The following is a 19,141-nucleotide window of genomic DNA, read 5'->3' as shown; positions in this document are numbered from 1 at the left end:
GTATTAAGAGTACATTAATAGGTTGACTATCTTGTGAAGAAGTCATTCAAAACTTGGACCATGGCTCCAAAGAATTCGACTTATTGCATCTTTTGCTTATGATCCAATAAATGCTTGTGCTAAGATATATGCTATGCTTATGAAATGGACAATCATGTGGAGTAGGTATTCTTTAATACATATGAAGTTAAAGATGAGATATTAGTGAGATTTCAATAACTTCTTGACACCACTCCACAATAGAAAACGCAGGCCAACTACATTTATCTCACGAAATTGAACAAATTCAAGGTTTAGGATCGAACATAGTAACGAGTAATGTATTATTTTCTGAAAGATTTGTGTTATTATTTCACACACGCATATTATTTTAATTTCTTAAAGTCGATGTGCATGAAATATACAATACGCAAAGTAACATCATAATGAAAACAAAAAATGATTACTTTTACATTTCAGTAAATTTAGACCTTCGCCTACATGTTTTTGGTGACGTGTTAAGGACATTGACTGAAAGTTGCTTGCTCCTGTTTACAAGGAACTTATCATAAGGAAGCTATATTTACTTCTGACTTGAAAGGAATCTGTCATAACCGTTTTGCATAATCTTATTTCATGGTTAAGCCCGTACGTGCGAGAAGCGGATTCAACGCAATATACAGGCCTTATCATTTTCCGCTCAATATAGTCATCAAGTATGTTTTTGATTTGTGTCGCCACATGCATAAAAAGTATTATTTTTTAATACAGCAACATAACATTAGGTGCTTGTGGTATTTCCATTTAGTTGACTATACTTTTGGGAGAACATTTGTATAATGGCTTCTGAAGCAGAAATAAATAGCTTTTTACTGAGCAGAATTAATAAAAAGATATAAACACAACTAAGCACTGTGCAAATTGTTGGTGCTATATAAATAAAAGATAATAATAATAATTATAATAATAATAATCAGTAACAACTTGGCCTCCAATGAGGTCCTGCCTAAAAAAATGTATGTCTAACCTTTTGTTCCACTCTCAGAAACTGAGCAAGTTCTTCGACCGTCAAGTGATCTTTCTTGTCGCTGTAGCTTAAAAGCAGCAGGTACAGATCCCTCCGTAATGACATCATCTTGTAGAACACGGAGAATTCTTCAAAGGTTAAAGTTCCTTGGTTTTCATCAGTGTCTGCTTCCTGTGAGGAAAATTGTTCGCATCATTAGCAGCAATTAGAAACTTGCTATACATAAGTATATTTAAGTATGTATATATGTATTTTTATATAAGTATATTATATAGCATGTGCTAAATGTGCTGTCCCACCTTCTCAGCAGAATGTAACACTTTTGTAACTAAATCCATTATAAGCAACACAATTCTAAGTAGGTTTAATGTCCAAAACATGTACACATATTTGTTTGTAAAAATGTCCAGAATATTTGCTGGGAATACTCTGGTGTAACACAAAAGAAGGCAACGATAGAGAAAATAATTAAATGACAGATTGGCTAAAGTATATTTTGCTTAACATTTGATAAGACTTAAGAAATATGGGGACGTTCAGGGAAAAATGTAAAGCACCGTACAAACCACTTGGATTGTTGCGGTCTGGAAGTGGTAAGAAAATGAATTCTGTCTAAATGTCTTTTATTTAGCCAGACAGGACACCACCAGGGGAGCGCTAGCGGCTGAAGCAAAGGACAATGTTCTTCTGGACTTGAGAATACAGGCCACCAACTACAGCCTTTTGCATGGACAGTTATGACCACAAACACCTTAAATACGATGTTGGTATTGCTCTATTTAGACTGATACATTACTAAGGGGACTATGGATTACAGAGCTGCCGGCGCACATGACATCTACCAGCTTGTAAGATGAATTGTGCCATGCCAATACAATTGTACACTTTGTATGGAATCCATTGAGTGGAAACATTTACTTTCTTCAGGGAGACCCCCAATGTCTTATTTTTCTTTAATTTTGTAATAGCAAAGAAAAGTAATTTAGAAAAGGAGAAATTGCTTTCTAAATTTGCATCTCAAGTTCCCAAATTGATTAAACTCTGCAACTTATCTTTGACCTCATTCCAGCTCAGGTCATTCCATCTAAAATAGTTGAGCTGGGGCTAGATTTGATGTCACTGAGGTTCTGTAATTGTATTAAATATGCGTCATTTAGGCAGCGACTTCACTGCCTGCTCTTATTCCAGGCATTTCCAAACATATGGATCGGATAAAGAACCTGTGCCAGACATTGTGGCATTTATGGGTCGTGACACATCTGCATATAAAATATTTAAAACAATTATTCTATTACGTTTTCGGTGTGTAGACTTAATAAAGCCCTAATCCATGTCATCTCTAATGCTTAAGCATATAATGCTACTGATGCATTTAATTATTAGCATTATTAATTTGGATTGTATGTTCTTTGTGAACCCAAATCCTTTAGGGATTTCCTAATTTGCATTTCTGCTTTTTCCCTTGCCATGATTTTGTTTTTACTATTAGACATTATGAAAAGATATACCGTTATCTGAGATCAACAGCAACCCTTTCATCAACATATTCCTTTTTGGGAACCTGTGATGTACACCGTGTTTAGTTTCTTTGCAAATACAAACCAATGGAAGCAATACAATACCACGGGATATTTGCTGCATGCTTCCCATTACAATGTGCTTGATTTACAAAAAAAATTGTTATTAGAAATACCTTATCTAACTAACCAATTTAAAAAAAAAACATGCACTTATATTTTAGGTTTGATTATTTTGTGTGACAAGAATAAAAAGGTTTTGAGGTCAAGAAAATAACAACAAAAAGAGAAAAGTACATTAACTGTATCCACGGTCAAATGCTTTTTTTTTTTGTAGTTAACCAAAAACAGTCCTATATAGCATGGGGTCTACATTTATTATAAAGAACACACCAGAGCCAATAAGACATGGCTTGGGGGTGTTTCAGTCAGCTGAGACAGGAGAACCCATGTAATCATTGCTTCTGCTTCAGACATCTGCCTAAGAGGATTTTCTCGGGATTTATCAAACATTCGACAGAGGCTTTCTAATATGCGTCTCTTTTTATGTAGGTCTTGAGAACAGGGCAATCACAAGACTAACTTACAGCGCATTGCGAAACGTCACAGAGCCAAAAGAAAGGTCTGGACCTCTATACAAGAAGACTGATGTCGATAGTAGTTGGATTATCATTACTGCCAAATCAATAGGCTGGCCATCAAGATATCAAAGATTTGGTCGCTGGATCACTAATGTTACAAAGGCCTTTACATGCATAGTGTCTTGAATATTGTTAATACAGCAATATGACACAAAGAAGGGTGACAATTAGAAGGGAAGGACAGAATAAGGCCACAAAATTTACAGATGACGTGAACTCAAAAAAGCACAGCTGCACCAAACCAGAAACATTAAACTGGATAAAGCATTAATGGTAACCCAATGCGATATTTTTTTTCTCCTACATTAAATATTCTTGTTTTGGAAAATATGAAGAAGAAAATGAAGTTTTAGGTGTGTAGGGTAGCCGGCAGTCAAGGCGCGATAATTGGTTGTCATATGCAGTCATAGTCTATGTTTCCATAATAACTGTACAATTAGCAGGGAAAACTAACAGTAGAATAGAACCAACCTGGAACATCTGCCTGACTTTCCTGCGAGGCAAATTGACATTAAGCTTGTGCATGAGTTGGTAGATTTCTTCTATATTCAGCAACCCATCGCCGTTCTTGTCAGCTTCTTCGAATGTCTGTTTTACCCATGTATAGATTCATTAAGGAAGTGCTAAAACTCCAGAACGCGGCCAGCGAATGTTGGGAAACAGCAACAGTCATGCCATGAACGGGAATAAAGCAGCGCGTCTACAGCAGTGAGACATTATAGGTGTGAATCCCCCCCCCAGCACCAACACAAAATGAAATTTTAAGGGAATATTACTGGTATTTATTAAATGCCTTAACTGTGATTGTCAATTGAATAAGTTAAGATAAAAATCCATTTAAAGGGATAAGACTTGGCCTAATAAAATGAATGGGATTGCAATGTTTCATGAGGTAATCTTTACCTAAACGCTGTCTTACTTTAAATCTTATCAACAAGGATAGTAATCACAACATCTACATCACTTGAGTTACAGATCGCATAATACAACCTGCTGAAGAGATTATACTTTAAAAGTTTTCCATGTTGTATTATTAGCAAGAAGATGGTGTAGGATGCACTAGAAGTAAAAGGGGTTAATGGTCTCAGCCGAGGGACCCTGGATATAGACTGAACAATTCCCCCAAAGAATAAAAATATAGTAGTTTACATCACTTTTCGAAACTTAGAGAGATTGCTGACATCTCCACTCTTGCATGCAAAAAAATCTTAAGGTCTCAAGCAAGTCTCATAAATATTTAATCACCAACGCCTCTTCCACTGAATTAATAGCACTTGTCTTTTGGGAGAACTGAGAATGTCTGGAATGTGAATCTTACGCATGTTGATATACATACTGATGTTTTGGGGTCCTTTATTAATTTTTTTTTTGGTGGATTTTGTTTTTCCATTTAATCGTCAGGGCTCTGGTCTCATTATAGGGGACAAATTTATGTCTGACTGCTTTTGCAAAGATTATATGTCTTTTTTGGAGCTGCTACGGGGCATGAGTAGCCAAACCTACTCCCCCAAGTCATACATTTTCCTCGCCCTGGCCCACTTTTTTTTAGGACACAGGGTACTCTTTGTGCTTAGCACTATCTGGAATACAAGTGTTGGTTCATTATAACACGCTTCACAACATCCTGACCATATTTTCTGGGATTCACGGAGTTTGAGGGTTAAGCATGATGGGCATTATAGTCCCCAACACTAAAGTTTTGGGATACTCTGTTCCACATCTGTATTCTCACCCTCTGCGGGACATGCTAGTGCCTTCTGGCCAAGCATTATAAAAATAGTAAGATGAAAGAGACTTGACATCAAGGCTGTCAGCCATTCCCCAGTTCTCCCTGTGCTAAACGTCATCCGCACAGTAGCAGCCATTTCAAACCCCTGTCTCCATGAAACTATTCCTATGTGGCTCTTGTCAAGTAGTCCTGCCAGCTGGGTCTGTGCTAAGCTCAGTTCCTGCAGCAAAATGCCAGCTGCTTATATTATCCAAATAAAATCGGAGGGGGCTTCTCTTACAGAGAATGTACGCCGATTAATAAATATTCATTAATAAACAAGCAGAATTTGGTAATGTACTTTAAATTATTCATTCAGAAGTACAGTGTCACATAAGATAAACTTAAAAATATATACATTGAAATCTCAAGATAAAGGCGCTTACGTTGATTAAGAACTAAACTACTTAATTTAAACCCATAGAACGTATCGAAATAAATTATCACAGGTTCACAGGAGTCTAGCTTTGTATATATTTCCTACCGGTCTTGTTTGATTTTGAGTTCAAATGTTCGGGACGCCATTCATCCACATACCATCCATCACCCCGCTTCAAGGTTTACCCTAAACTAAAGTGTTAATACTTAAGTGTTAATCCCAACCAATCTACAGTCCTACTTTTTTCTAGCACTGAAAGAAAATCAGGTTGGCTTTTGAATATGCCAGACTGCCTCCTAACACCTACCCGCATATATTAATCTCTGATTTACACCAAAATTTATGAAAACTATAAGCCAAAAATGAATTTTGATAAGGTCATTGACAATAAAGGAAGACAAATTTTAAAAGGATATTGATCGTGCGTCCTTTGCCTTTTTGCAAGTGAATCTTCATCACTAATTCCGGCCATCAGATATTTCAACCCTGTAATCCAAGTTCGAGCCTCCTCGGGATTCGATGTTATCAAATCAAGAGACTCCATGTGGTTTCCATGGTAAATTGTAAAACAACAACTGGGGTCAAAGTTCCCGTCTGCATGCCGATGGAATATTTCTGACTGTCGTCCCTCTGTGACTTTGTAAATTGAATCAATTATAACTGAAATGAGAAAAACAGCAGATTATACGCTAGATAGAATTCTCTGAAAAAAATATGCAAAAATGTTTTTAACACATAGTTTTGCCTCCTCTCCTTCCAGGTGCCGCAGCCTAAACAAGTTAATAGTTACAAAATATTCGAAGGGCTATAGAGGTGAGTAATGTCTTATTTATGTTAAAATGTAAAGAAAATAAAAAATAATAAAACAATTTAACAATTTAAGTTAATGTAACAAAATATTTGCTATCTTTATGCCTTTCCATGGACTTTCTCTGGGAAACACTCTGCTAAGACCGTCTTCCTTAAAACTGGTATCCTAGCCTATGTAATGGAGGCACGGCCACTAGGGAGAATGAATTAGTAACACAAGCACAGATAACCACTGCTGCTTTCTGTCTGACTAAGGGTGAGTGAATGAGTAGCATTAAACACAGGAAAAAGATGTGGGAAATGTTGCAACAAATCTAAAATTATGGAAACGCTGCAGTTTACAAATGGTAACAAATGTGTAAAAAAAGAAGAGCTCTCCCTCTTCTGGGGGAGCGGCTTTATGAGCGGGTGGGGCCAGGTTGCTGCATGGGTGGGGCTATCCCCAGACAGTATTTAGTAGGTTAAAATTGGGGAGTGAATCGGCAAAGCTAACTACTCTCCCTGACAGAAGAAAGAAAGAAAAAATTAGGGCTTCACTCAGAGATAGACTCGGTAATTTCCTCTATATAAAAAGTAGAAAAAGGACAAGGAAAAAGTACACTTTATTTACATTTATCAGGACATCATTAAAGTGTACCTTCTGTTACAAGTGAATGAAATGTAAAAGATTTTATATTCATTTATAAGTCATCATTATAGTAAAACTAAAACGTTGTAATAAAATGAATATTTTGCTGTTCCCTTTGGATACATTTTAGAGAATGCAATTACAGAGCACATCCTGAACATCAAAGTCACACTTATCATCCTTTATTTAAGAAAGGGTGGCCCTATTTTTAGATATTTTTAGAATAATTTATTTTCCTGTGCCAAAAAGAAGAGTTTAAAACAAATTAAAAAGCTCTGAAAAAGTGTGTGCGTGTGTATAGATAGATAGATAGATAGATGCACACACAGTATATTTAGATAATTTAAAAGAATGAAGAAGAGGAGAAGGAGTCAGGGGAGGAAGAGAAGGAGGAGGGTTGGTGGAGTGTCCGGTGCTAACGCCTTAAATAAAGGCAAACAAGTTTGAGGTGGAAAGAATTTAACAAGAAGTGATAGTCCCTCTTCACTACTTTGATTTTATTTGACAATACAAAGAGAAAAGAAATGTTTCATTTTCTTCAATAAACCTTTAAAAGTCCCCTTTTGTTTTTCAATTTACAGGAAATATTTATCACCTTTTTTACTTTCCCAGCCAGTCTGTTTTGCTCTTAAATACTTTTTTGCCTGACCGGATTTTTTTTACTGTGCCCCCATTGTGCCCTGTATCTTAGTCTTTTTATTTTTCCTTTACTCTGATCATCAGGCCTTCAGTACCTAAAAGGTACACATAATAAAATATTTTTCTCCCTACTCAAACACCACACTGAGTGGTTTCTTTGTGGTAATGCTGATGAAGTCAGAGAGTGTCAGTGTCTCAGTGATCAAGATTTAGATAATCTATTGTTTGTCTAGGAAACTGGGCTAAAATAACAACAACACAAAAAATGGTAATATGCAAAAGCCTGAAAACAACATATTATTATTCAAAAACTAGACCTAGAAAACAGTACAATATTTAAAAAAAAAAACCATTGTTAATTTGGTACTATTACTAAAACAAAATTGGTGGAAGTGCATCTTTACCCTTTGTTTTTTAATTGCTACAGTCTGTGTTTGTATAATAATTACACACTTTGTATGCAGAAAGGAGACCATACTTTTATCCATTTGTTTTTATATATTATTGTACGTTATTTTCCTTAAATTTAAATGAGCCTTGAAACATCTATGACCCCAGGGGCCTTTGACACATCCTTGTTAATGTCCTGTTTTGCTACGTTGCACCCCAATGCATTAAAATCGTAAGTATCTGCATTGATAACACTTGATGAACTATCATGCGGCGATTCCTTTTATCTCTCAAACCATACATTTTTTTGGGACATACCATGAGTTTTTTGTGTGCATCTCATTCTTAGACATGTCCTTATTAGCATATGTATATTTTAATATTGCTAACATAGAAGATACACAATTTCTCCTGGTTACAGAATATAAAGATACTGTAAAAAAATGAATTACTTTTGGCTTTCTCGCTTTTCCGAGACGGTCTCCATCTAATGCAGGTGCGATGCTCATCCAGGTAAAAGAGACGGACCAAACCCTTGGTTCCACTCTTCAGCTTGATCATCTGCGTCCCAGACTGCATTACACTCATACATCTTTCAACTGCGAAAAAAACACAAACAATAAAAAAATAAATTCACGGTGCTTCATTTTAAAAATGGCTACAAGCATACCAGAATACGAAAAGCATTAATAAGGGTAAGCGTGTATTACGGTCATTGGCGGCAGACATATTAGGGGCCCTAATCCATGATTTTGCCAGGATCTATGAAAGTAATAACACTGAAATAATATGGAGTTTCCACTCCACTTGGAAAACTGCATGATACAGATAATAACAGAGAAATCCACGTCCTATCATATGCTCATGTGGAGTAATGTATTGCTCTGCACACACTAAGAATTAAATAGATTATCCACAGCCTTGCAAACCATATCACAGTGAAGGGACATTATTCATTATCTAGCAGCACGATGTGAGATTAAAGGGTTCTTCGCATAGATCCATACTTTTGTGTTTGATAAATGCATCTTTTCGCCACTAATTAGCCGGGTGTTTAATATTTTATGAGCAGAGTAATGCATAATAGTACATAATAAAAAAATGTCACATTTTCACATATTAATAACCATTACTACCAGAAGTAACTTCATAATGTATTCATTTTGCGTCCTGATTGCTGTATGACCCATGCGTTTTGTACATTAAACTTAATCTGACGGAAGCTATAGTTATCTCTTTCTGCTGGAATTTTCAGAAAAACGGGTACATTTTCAGATATACAGATTATCTGTAGTGGGCCCAGAGGCATTCGATCCTAGGGAGATCCAAGACCTGAAGAAAAGCAATTACATGTAGAACAGCTAATCAAAATAAACGGTAGTCTATAATGGCATCTAAAGATATTGGCCTGTCGGCAGCTTGGCTTCCTGACATGTAAATAAAACATTACGGAACACGGCATTTATTCAGGTAATTGCAAAAGGATTATCCGCAAATCTATGAAGCTCCGATGGTTTCTGCTGTCACAAGAGAATGGGAAAGCCCCTTTGTAAGCTGCTCGACAGATTAAGAAAGAGCATAGCTGACAGGTCCTACCCACTTTCAGCCCATTCAATCACAATTGTTGAATGAGATGATTATTTTAATGTAAAAGTGGTTCTTGTCCAACTTAGCCCTTAGGGGATACACTCTAATAATAATAATAATAATAATAATAGAAACAATAAAGGCATACGTTTGCTAAGGAACCATTGGGGAGTTGATAATCAGCTTTGTTGTAATATGGCGCAAAGCATACTCCACACCTAACTGATTAAGACCCCACTGTGCAGCCTGTAGGTGTATTCTATACAATAATTTATAGGGGTACATGTTACTTTTTATTAATTACAAATCACAGCATCAAATATGATCATTAGTTTGAGCTTCATTCTTTCATCTATGCTCGTCAATGATGACCTAGTTTTCAGAATCGGGAAAAAATGCAAGAATAAAATAAGCAATGTTTCGATTAAATGACACTGAGACATGCCAGTGCAATTTACTATATTTCATAAAGATGTAGCTACTGACCTACATTAATGAATGAATAGAAATCATTAGGCAATAAACTGCATGCGTAGCTCAGTGCCAGCCTAACAGCTCATGTCACTTAAGGTAATACCTTGTGTAGGGGTCACCGTGTCGAAAAGAAAGCATATGTAGGTACACAGAGACATGGAGGCACAAGTAAATGTTTGCCTAGGGCACAAGAAACCACTTTAAACTGTCCCTACCCAGTAGACTCATTAACTGAGATACAAAAAGCCTGCAAACAATGTGATTTGTCTTAACCTGGATACAAGAGGGTCAAGCCCTGCTGCAAGCATTGCAACACAAAGAGGAAGAATGTGTATAATTATATATAAATGTATGTATGCATAGTGTGTACGTACATTGTTGAATATATATATACATATACACACACGCACACACAGTTTGTGTTTATTATTTCTTTATTAAATTACAAATAAACATGAATGGTCCATTCATGCATTGTATGACTATTTCATAACATCCATAGAGTAAATACATTTTGTGTGTGTGTAAGTATGTGTGTGTGTGTGTGTAAGTATGTGTGTGTACCAGCACACACATTGTTATCTTAGCATCTAAGACTTCCAGGATATTACTTTGTATGATAGACAAGAGATCACATTAGGAAAACACACAAGGGGGGAAAAAAAGGACATTAACACACGGGGTGCTGGTTGGTTTTGAAACACATTTCTAATGCAGATCCTGCTGTCGCTGAAAGGTTAATGAAGCACTGGTTACTGACAAACAGTATCGCATCCTGTAAACTATTATATGTCTAACGTACCTGTGCTGAGATGCAAATAACCATTAAAAAAATCCTCACTATGCTTTGAAGCTGTCAGCGGACATTACTCCATTCTTTAAAGTAGACGGTAATGGCATAATCATCGTAAGGGTGATATTTAAATGGGTAATTACTGGACTCAAAGCAGCTGCTTTGTAATACATCGTGACAGCCTAAACACTCAGTAGATAAACGTATCCGAGAAGACACTGAGCATAACTTGAAGATTTTAACAGATCATCCCTCTGTATGTCTTAGTGGCCATAATAAACTTTACTATTTCAGTCAAGCTCACTCAAACTTGGAAAGCTCACTCAAACTTGGAACGTTTCATACAGGTAAAAATAGGAGAGCTCTGATAAAAGATACAAGATGATATAAAACATTCATTTCTTCTGCGAAACGCAAAGAACACAAACATTAAAAAGCTACCGGACATGACCATAAGTAAGATCTGCATAAATCTGTTATAGAAAGAACTATCCAAAAACACAACGCACTTCATCAAACCAAGTAACGAGCAAAGGGATAAAGTTTAAGTCAGGTACTAACCCATTTGTGCCAGTCTGAATCTTTGCGAAGTGGCTACACTTCCTACCACATGGTACATCTCAGACGCCAGCAGGGAAGCCATCCGGGCTACAGAAAGGGTCCAGATGTTGTTTGAGAGCTTCTACGTTAAGACAGATGATAGTTATTGCACCTGACAAGATCTGCTTCCCATCGCAGAATAAATCTCAACAGCTGAGCTGGAAGCAGTAAGCTGGAACTCTGAGCAAAGAGCGGGGCTGTCATCGGACGTTCAAAAAAGCGTTCTAATCCACTAACCACCAGGAGACTGTGCGGCACGTAACCCAGTTCTCAGAATTTCACAAACAGAACTACAAAAAGTGCTAATGGTTCAGTCCTACAGAGCAGGCATCCAGCCGGCGTAATATTCCTTTGATAGCAACACAAGGGGCAGTATTCAGCCTACACATATGGTAAATATCCAAAGCATTAATGTTACGTGCCAAATATTTTATGCATGCCAGTGATTAATTGCTATTCCGACTGCGCTTCCAAACAATTCATTTACAGTAACCCTAATTATTTAAAAGGAATCTATGCTGATCGACAGACATGGATACAACAGCAGTATTGTGCCAGGAAAATGTTTGCAGAAAAATCAGCTTCTAGATTGTAAGCTCTGCTGAACAGTGCCTTACGCCCCTTTTGTTTTTGTGCAAATAATACCTATAATATAATGGCGCTATTAAAATCAATAAGGAGGTACAGTTCAACACTTTACTTTCCTAAGTTTAAGTCTCTTTTTGATAATATTGACAATAAAAATATGTAGCAATCAGAACTTTAAAAAAAATGTAGTATGAATCCCATTTCTTTTTTTCCAAATGTGTCAAAACTGTGCTTGTGACGTGAATTATGCAGGGCAGCAAATATTTTTTTTAATATGGTCTTGCTGGATATACTGCATATTCCATACGCACCCACAGTTAACTAAATCTGTCCCATTCCCCAAATCCTACACCCAACAGTTTCATGCACTAAGTTACATAATGGAAATATATGTGTACACTATGGGGAAAAGAATTCCTTTTTTCTCTGGAATTGGCATGATTATTCCTCCCCATTAACTTATCTTCGCCTTACTGTTAAGTTGCTGATTGTTTCTGACTTCTTGTTGGTAGGGTGAGGAGAAGGAAGAGATCATACCCCCAACATTTCTGGTGTTCAAACCTTTGCTGGAGGCAAGATGGGGTGTTGTTACATATAGGGCCGGGGCAGTATCATTCCAGCCACCACACACAGTATAAAAGCAAAACACCAGAACGTGATGTCATCTTGCGGCGCGGTTTCAATACTTTGCAAGGTGGTCACACGGCATCTGCAATTTAAGCCTGTGCTATATGAGCAAGGACTTTGATCAAATTTGCAGCTCAATTGGGCAGTCAGGGGAGATCCTATGATCTCCCCAACCAGCCTGTGATACCTACTACCTGCAAAACCAGGACAGCGAAGCAGCTTGTTGGGAAAGCAGGGCAGTGGCCAAAAATCAGGACATTTATCATGCCACTAAACGTTGACAAAAAAATGCACAGGCCATGTGCATTTCTCCATCAACAACTGGTATATACCACCCTCAAGTACACATCAAACTTACTCTGAAACAGTAACCATGTTGAAAAAGATCACTTTAGTAGTCTTGTTTGTGTATACATAAACTTATGTATACAATGGTATATTAGTGTAATTTTGACTACGATCCAATACTTGTTCAATGATCTATTTAGGGGTCCTGAAATATTCAAACATGATAAAATCTACTATACTTATATATATATATACTTATAGTTATTTTAAACCTGATTTAAACATTCCCTACAAATAAAAATAAATTACAATAAACAACAACAATAATAATGAATGTACTAATACCATCTCATTCCTCATCATCTGATTACAAACTGGTATACCGGGCAGGGGGAGCAGCGCTTAGCCTTACTTACCCCACCCACGTTCCCTCCTATTGAAAAACACCTGGGGCTAATTCTGCCCCTTTGCAGGGCTAGCGCACCCTTGCTGCTTACATATGTATGATTAGCCCCGCCCCCTGAGAAGCCATACCTCCAAAATGGGGGGCTCAGAGTAGCCTCCCTTGGGAAGTTCCTAAATTATAACCCTAGTGATGAATCTATATGCAATTACCCACACTAATTACCAAGATAAAGCAGTTATCTTTCTCATGTTTGCTTTAGTCGCTTGAATGATATTTTAATTACTATTTTAAATCTGATCATGCAATTTACTGGTACCTATAATATTTATGGGTTTTTTTACAATAAGCTGATTTTATTGCTTTGTCCTGTGCCTTATTTGTATATTTATTTAACCGTCCAAAACTGTGGACACATTAGAACTCAATAAATAGCTCTATGAATAAACCATAAGAACTCTTACTTCTCAGATTGAATTACAAAGCACACAAGAGAAAATACTGAATAAATACATGAAAGAATTTGCAATTATACAAACAGATTTATTTAATCATCTCCATCATATTCCCTGCATGTTGCACTACATCCTAAATGAGAATACTTTAGTGTCCTGCAGAGAAAAGGATAACATTTTGTCATATTGCTATTTAGTAAGGATTAAAAAACACCCTTATTACAAACCTAGACAAGGTGAAGTGAAAATTCAATGCACTAGACGATAATCATGATAAGAAAAAAAGGAGAGGTTCACCTCTGCTTCCGAAGCACGGTTTGGACTATATGAACAAGCATTAGAAGTCTACAAACTGGACTTTGGTTACAAGGGTCGTGGAGGACTATGTGACCCATGAAGTATCCTTGGTGTTCACTAATGTAAGCTATGCCCAATTAGAGAACTATTGACATATTGGTGGTAAACATATCTGGGAACAGGTAGGCCACACAGAGCTTTCCCTCTACACAAGGAGTAGATTTGTGAAGGGGCAGAGTTAGCCCCAAACACCGTTTAGTTGGTTGGTTGGTTGGAGGTGGCCACATGCTACTCCCCTGCCAGGACAAGGAAGAAACTAGCCCGGAGTCCTGGGTAAGCAGGTAGTCCATATAATACGGACTACGGACTTTCTGAACGGTTAATTTGATTTTATTTTGTTTTTATCCTGTTTGATTTCATTATTGGTTTATTGTCTCCTGAAGAAGCCGACGTGCTATCGGCGAAACGCGTCGAGACTAATAAAATTCAATATTTTACGGCTGTTTACCGGAGTTTCCTATTGATTTGGCATTTGCACATCACTCTTTGAGTTGTGCCACTTCATTTATGTAAGTGCAATTTTGATTTATTCCATTGCGGCTTAAAGATACTGCACCATTGTGGTTCTCCTTGGTTTTACAGCCCTCAAGACTTCTTTTAAATCTAAGTGTATCCAGAGTCTGTTTTTGATGAGCTTTATGCATCCAGCCCATTTGTGAGTGGATCTTACACCTTATTTAATTACTATTTGATTTACATATTACACTATTGGTATTTACTTTTGTTCCCCCATGTATATGCGCTCCATTATTGGCTGTTAAGCAGGGCTTTATCCTGAGACTCGAGTCAAACCCGGAGAGTTCCCAGGTATGGTGAAAAGTGAATCTGATTAGAAACTGCCTACCTGTCTTGCCGAATAACATATAATAGTTTGTAAATAGACTACATTTAAGAAGGAATTCTAATTTCAAAAATATTTTCTTTAATATATTTTTTAATAACAACAGTTCGTAAACAGTGATTTAAAAAGGACACAGACAAGTAACTGCTTAACATGCAGTCCAAATCAGTTGTTTTTTTGTGTGTTTATGGCTACATATCTTACATATTATTAAATAAATACATAATCCATAATGTTCTTTTCATGACATTGTATTTTGAAAGTTTGTTTGAACAGATATATCATAATTGGAATCAAGGCTTGAATACGGTTGAATACTTAATTCAGGATGTTTTTACTTCCTTACAAGTAATTACTTTCAGAAGAATCATTTGATGTCACTAATGAGCTATTACAATAAAATCCACGTGACTGACTGTTAAAAACTAAACATCTTCAAAAAGTTAGCTTATTTTTAATTTAGATCAAGTATAATCATTGATGTCTTCTGACCCAGGACAGCAGATACAGGGGGTTAGTAGCCCCTGGCCCTCTTCACTTTGGGCAACTGGTATCTCTAGCGCACCGCAGCCCTCAATGGGCTGGTTGGAAAGATCAAAGATCTCAATACATCTCCAAAATCTCAATAGTATTGTGTCAGGAAAGGCGCGCCATGTAGAAATCGAAGAAAGAACCCAGTGGAGTATAATAAGGACATCCATGGCTCAGGAGGTTTGAGGAGGCAGCACCTTAGGCCAGGCTTAGGTCAGCACTGGGTATTCGGTTGAGCATTTGTAAAACATCATGTAGAGCTTAAAATGATTCACTAAAGAATGAAAAAAATCTACAAATTGTACTAATTGATTTTCAAAATGCTTGACATTTTTAAAACCATTTTTCTCCAGTAACTCGATAAAATGATTAACTTCCACTGGGTCTTGTGAATTTCTATGGATTCAACATACATTATATAAAGACTGTTAAAAAAAATCCCAATATGCATTGTAAAATACATACAATGCAACCTGAATTAAGTTATTACGTCTTTAAGTCTACGTTTCAAGCTAACAAAGTTAGATGTTTATATTGGCGTTTCTAAGGGGTTTCATTCTGGATTTGATGAATGTCATGTTGCTACCCGATGCAGGCATTAGATCTCCCACTGCTCTGTATTGCTAGGAGTTTATCTGATTCCGGGAATAAAGAAGCATTTTACAGCACTTCTGTTGAAATCAATAGAAATTCACATTATTTACAGCGCTAGAGCCAAATTCAATGGTCACTTGTATATTCTGCCGTTATTTCCTTGTGAATGTGATTAGAATAATGAAGTATACTATTTCTTATTTGATAGAAAGATTTTAAAGCACTAAACTTAAAAAAAATAATACATTTTCCGACCGCTAATAGTTCCTTTAAACTAAAAGCCATCACAGAAATGTCTATGTTAAGGCTGCACAATCCCTTTGTCAATCCTAATTTACATTGGATGTGAATTAGACTCGATAATAGTTCTGTGGAGCCGTTTCATTAATGGTGACAGGGTTTGGGTATTGCTGTATTCATCATCAGGTGAGATATATTCACCTGATGATGGTATTTCCCGAAAATTCAATATAACTTCAATATACTTGGCACAAATTCTGCCATAAAAAACTAGGTCAGGAACTCCGCTGGCGGAATAGAAGGCCTAGATGTTTCTCATCTGACTGGATGCCATCTGTTAACTGTTAAAAGATACAATTAATCCACAACACTATTTATTTTTCATTTCAAATATACAGCACTATATAAATTATAATAGAGCAGTTTTCCTAGACACAACAATGTAGAACTGCTTAAAGAGGAACTCTCATCATTTTTTATTACCAGTACCTGATTAGAAATACATTTTCAAAAATATAGTGTGCCGTTTTCAATTTTACTAGTTTTTGCAATATATGTTTTCAGGAAGATGCATATTATCCATTTGTATGCGTTCTAGCTCTGTTATCTTAGCTTAATTTACTAGACAAATACCCTGACTCTTTATTATATTGCCTTGTGGTTAATAGAATTAGTCAATGTTAATAGTCAATGTTAATCATCCAGTCAGAAATTCTGCAATGGAAGTCTATGGAGGAACGGACTTCACTAGCAGTCAACTGACTGTGATGTTGAGTGGGGAAAGTCACCCAAAATAGCAGCTGACCGACAACAATGGCAGCCCCCAGGCCCGTAAATAAAGGGAGTTTATAAGATTAAACCAGGGTTTTACCAATGCTGAAAAATATTTTTCCATAGTGCTTCCCCTTTAAAGAGACAAGTTTATTAACATTCATTATTATCAGATGCCTAGTAAATACTTCTCACAGCAAACCTCACTAACACGTCTGGAGGATGAATTGGGAGATCTGATTGATGTACGTGTTCAGGATGGTCTCAAATGGGTAAAAAACGATTTTCCAAAGTTATATTTTGTAAGCAAAACGAGTTCTAGTTCTATATAATACAAAACGTTTAGATTTAGAGATAACGGAGGTAGTTGTCTTAAATATAAGAGAAGAATATGCAACTCTATGTTAGTAAAGCATGACATGCATGGAGAAGCATACCACTTGGTTCTTTATCAGTGCAAGCAGACCTTCCGCTAGCCGACTATAAACTCACCCAAAAAAGCACGTCAGAACATATCAAAATAAAAGATAAGAGAGGCAAGAAGTCATAGTGTATCCTTTCTGGTTGTCATACCTTGGAATATACAAAAAAGACTTGCTTTCGCTGGAGATGAAAGAATGCTCTTTAAGGGTCAGTGCTAGTTCATCGCAATGCTGGGTAAATCGGTTTATCCGTATGATACAGGTGGGCCAAAGTAAATTAGATTGCCAAATGGCACACACACATTATATATATATATATATATATATATATATATATATATATATATATATATATATATATATATATATATATATATATATATATATATATATATATATATATATATATATATATACACACACACACATACATATATATATATATACATACACGGCCTTTAGTACTTTCTGCTGGTCCAATCCTTTAGTAAAGGGCTCTAACATCAAATATCCCCCCACTACAATACTATATATTTTATTTATTTATTGTATCGAGCTGGCCACCCTCCCAGTGACAAGTACCTCTATATAAAGCCACATGTGGCTACTTATGTATTTCCTTGTGCCCAGTGATGACCGAGATTTTATTAACACGCTGGCCATGTACAAATGAAATCTTCTGTTTCCTTCGATAAATATTTATACAGACATCCAGCGTTTAGGAACTTGGTAGCCGGAGTGTTCTGAAAAGTGTTTATAGTGGCTTTCATATACATAATAATTCTATTACACAAACAGTCATACATGCGCTGCATCATTTTCTAAATAAGAACGGATTGGATGCAACAAAACTGCCCCCTGCAGCAGCTGCTGTGAAATGTTAAGTCCTTCAGAATACAAACAGCCTCTCCTCACAGATGCCTTAATTATTTTATGTTGATATGTGAAAAGATTTGAAAAGTTTTAATACATTTAGGTTAAAAGAAATTTTGAAAGGCACATTCATGCGCAGAAACAAAATAACTCATTCTGTCCTTTCATTTTTTTTGTAACCCTTTGTCATAATATATTGTTGCAATTGTTCCGTAGCACAGTGTAATACTAGTTCTCTAGTTCTTATGAGCCGCATATAGATGGCCCTCTACAAGCTGATTAATTCACTTCACACTTTGAATGTTATAATCCGCCAAGCCTTCACATCTACACTTCTGCTGTTAGTAAACCTTTTTTCTGGGATATGTATAAACAAAGTGACACCGATCACGGAGCATAAACGCTTAAGAAATCTGGGAGTCACCGTGTTACCAACAGTGCATATCAATATTTGTAAAAAAAAAAAAAAACAAAAACAAAAACGCATTTGGTGAACATGCATGTAACAGTATGCTGATTACCAGAATATATATATATATATATATATATATATGTTAAGGAATTATTCAATTACATTTATTAGCTCTAATCCATTCTTGTCATCAATAACCAAAAATATAAAAAATATATATCACCTATAATAATAATAATAATAATAAAAATATATTTAGACAGTTATGGAACATGTATGAGACTTTCTGAGAAAAGACCTGGATTCTGACATGTCATTTACTGGCAAATACTCAGATGAGAGGGCATTTATTGCAGCCCCTTGTGAGCTTTAACAATCAATCAATGAAATCTGAGTCACAAAGCATCTGCATTCACATTTGCAGTACTCAAAATGTTATGTTATCTTTCATATAAGCTTGGGTTTAGTAAAATGTCTCTTTAATTTCAATCAATGACTATTTGATCT

At 36.2% G+C, this 19,141-nt stretch overlaps 1 protein-coding gene across 1 annotated transcript in view; it reads right to left on the bottom strand.

Moving 5' to 3' along the window:
• The window catches only part of PLCH1 (phospholipase C eta 1), a 105,764-nt gene that overhangs the window by 34,807 nt on the left and 51,816 nt on the right, over positions 1–19,141 (bottom strand). The window contains exons 3-6 of the mRNA XM_053460395.1: positions 8,231–8,377; positions 5,728–5,971; positions 3,636–3,765; positions 1,007–1,177 (exon numbers count right to left, since the gene is read on the bottom strand). Coding sequence (XP_053316370.1) covers positions 1,007–1,177; positions 3,636–3,765; positions 5,728–5,971; positions 8,231–8,377 — 692 coding nt within the window. The remainder of the gene's footprint in view (positions 1–1,006; positions 1,178–3,635; positions 3,766–5,727; positions 5,972–8,230; positions 8,378–19,141) is intronic.

Source organism: Spea bombifrons, chromosome 3 (genome assembly GCF_027358695.1).
Source record: "Spea bombifrons isolate aSpeBom1 chromosome 3, aSpeBom1.2.pri, whole genome shotgun sequence".
Taxonomy (NCBI): domain Eukaryota; kingdom Metazoa; phylum Chordata; class Amphibia; order Anura; family Pelobatidae; genus Spea; species Spea bombifrons.
The sequence above is the reverse complement of the archived record's forward strand: the minus strand, read 5'-3'. Positions and strand labels throughout refer to the sequence as shown.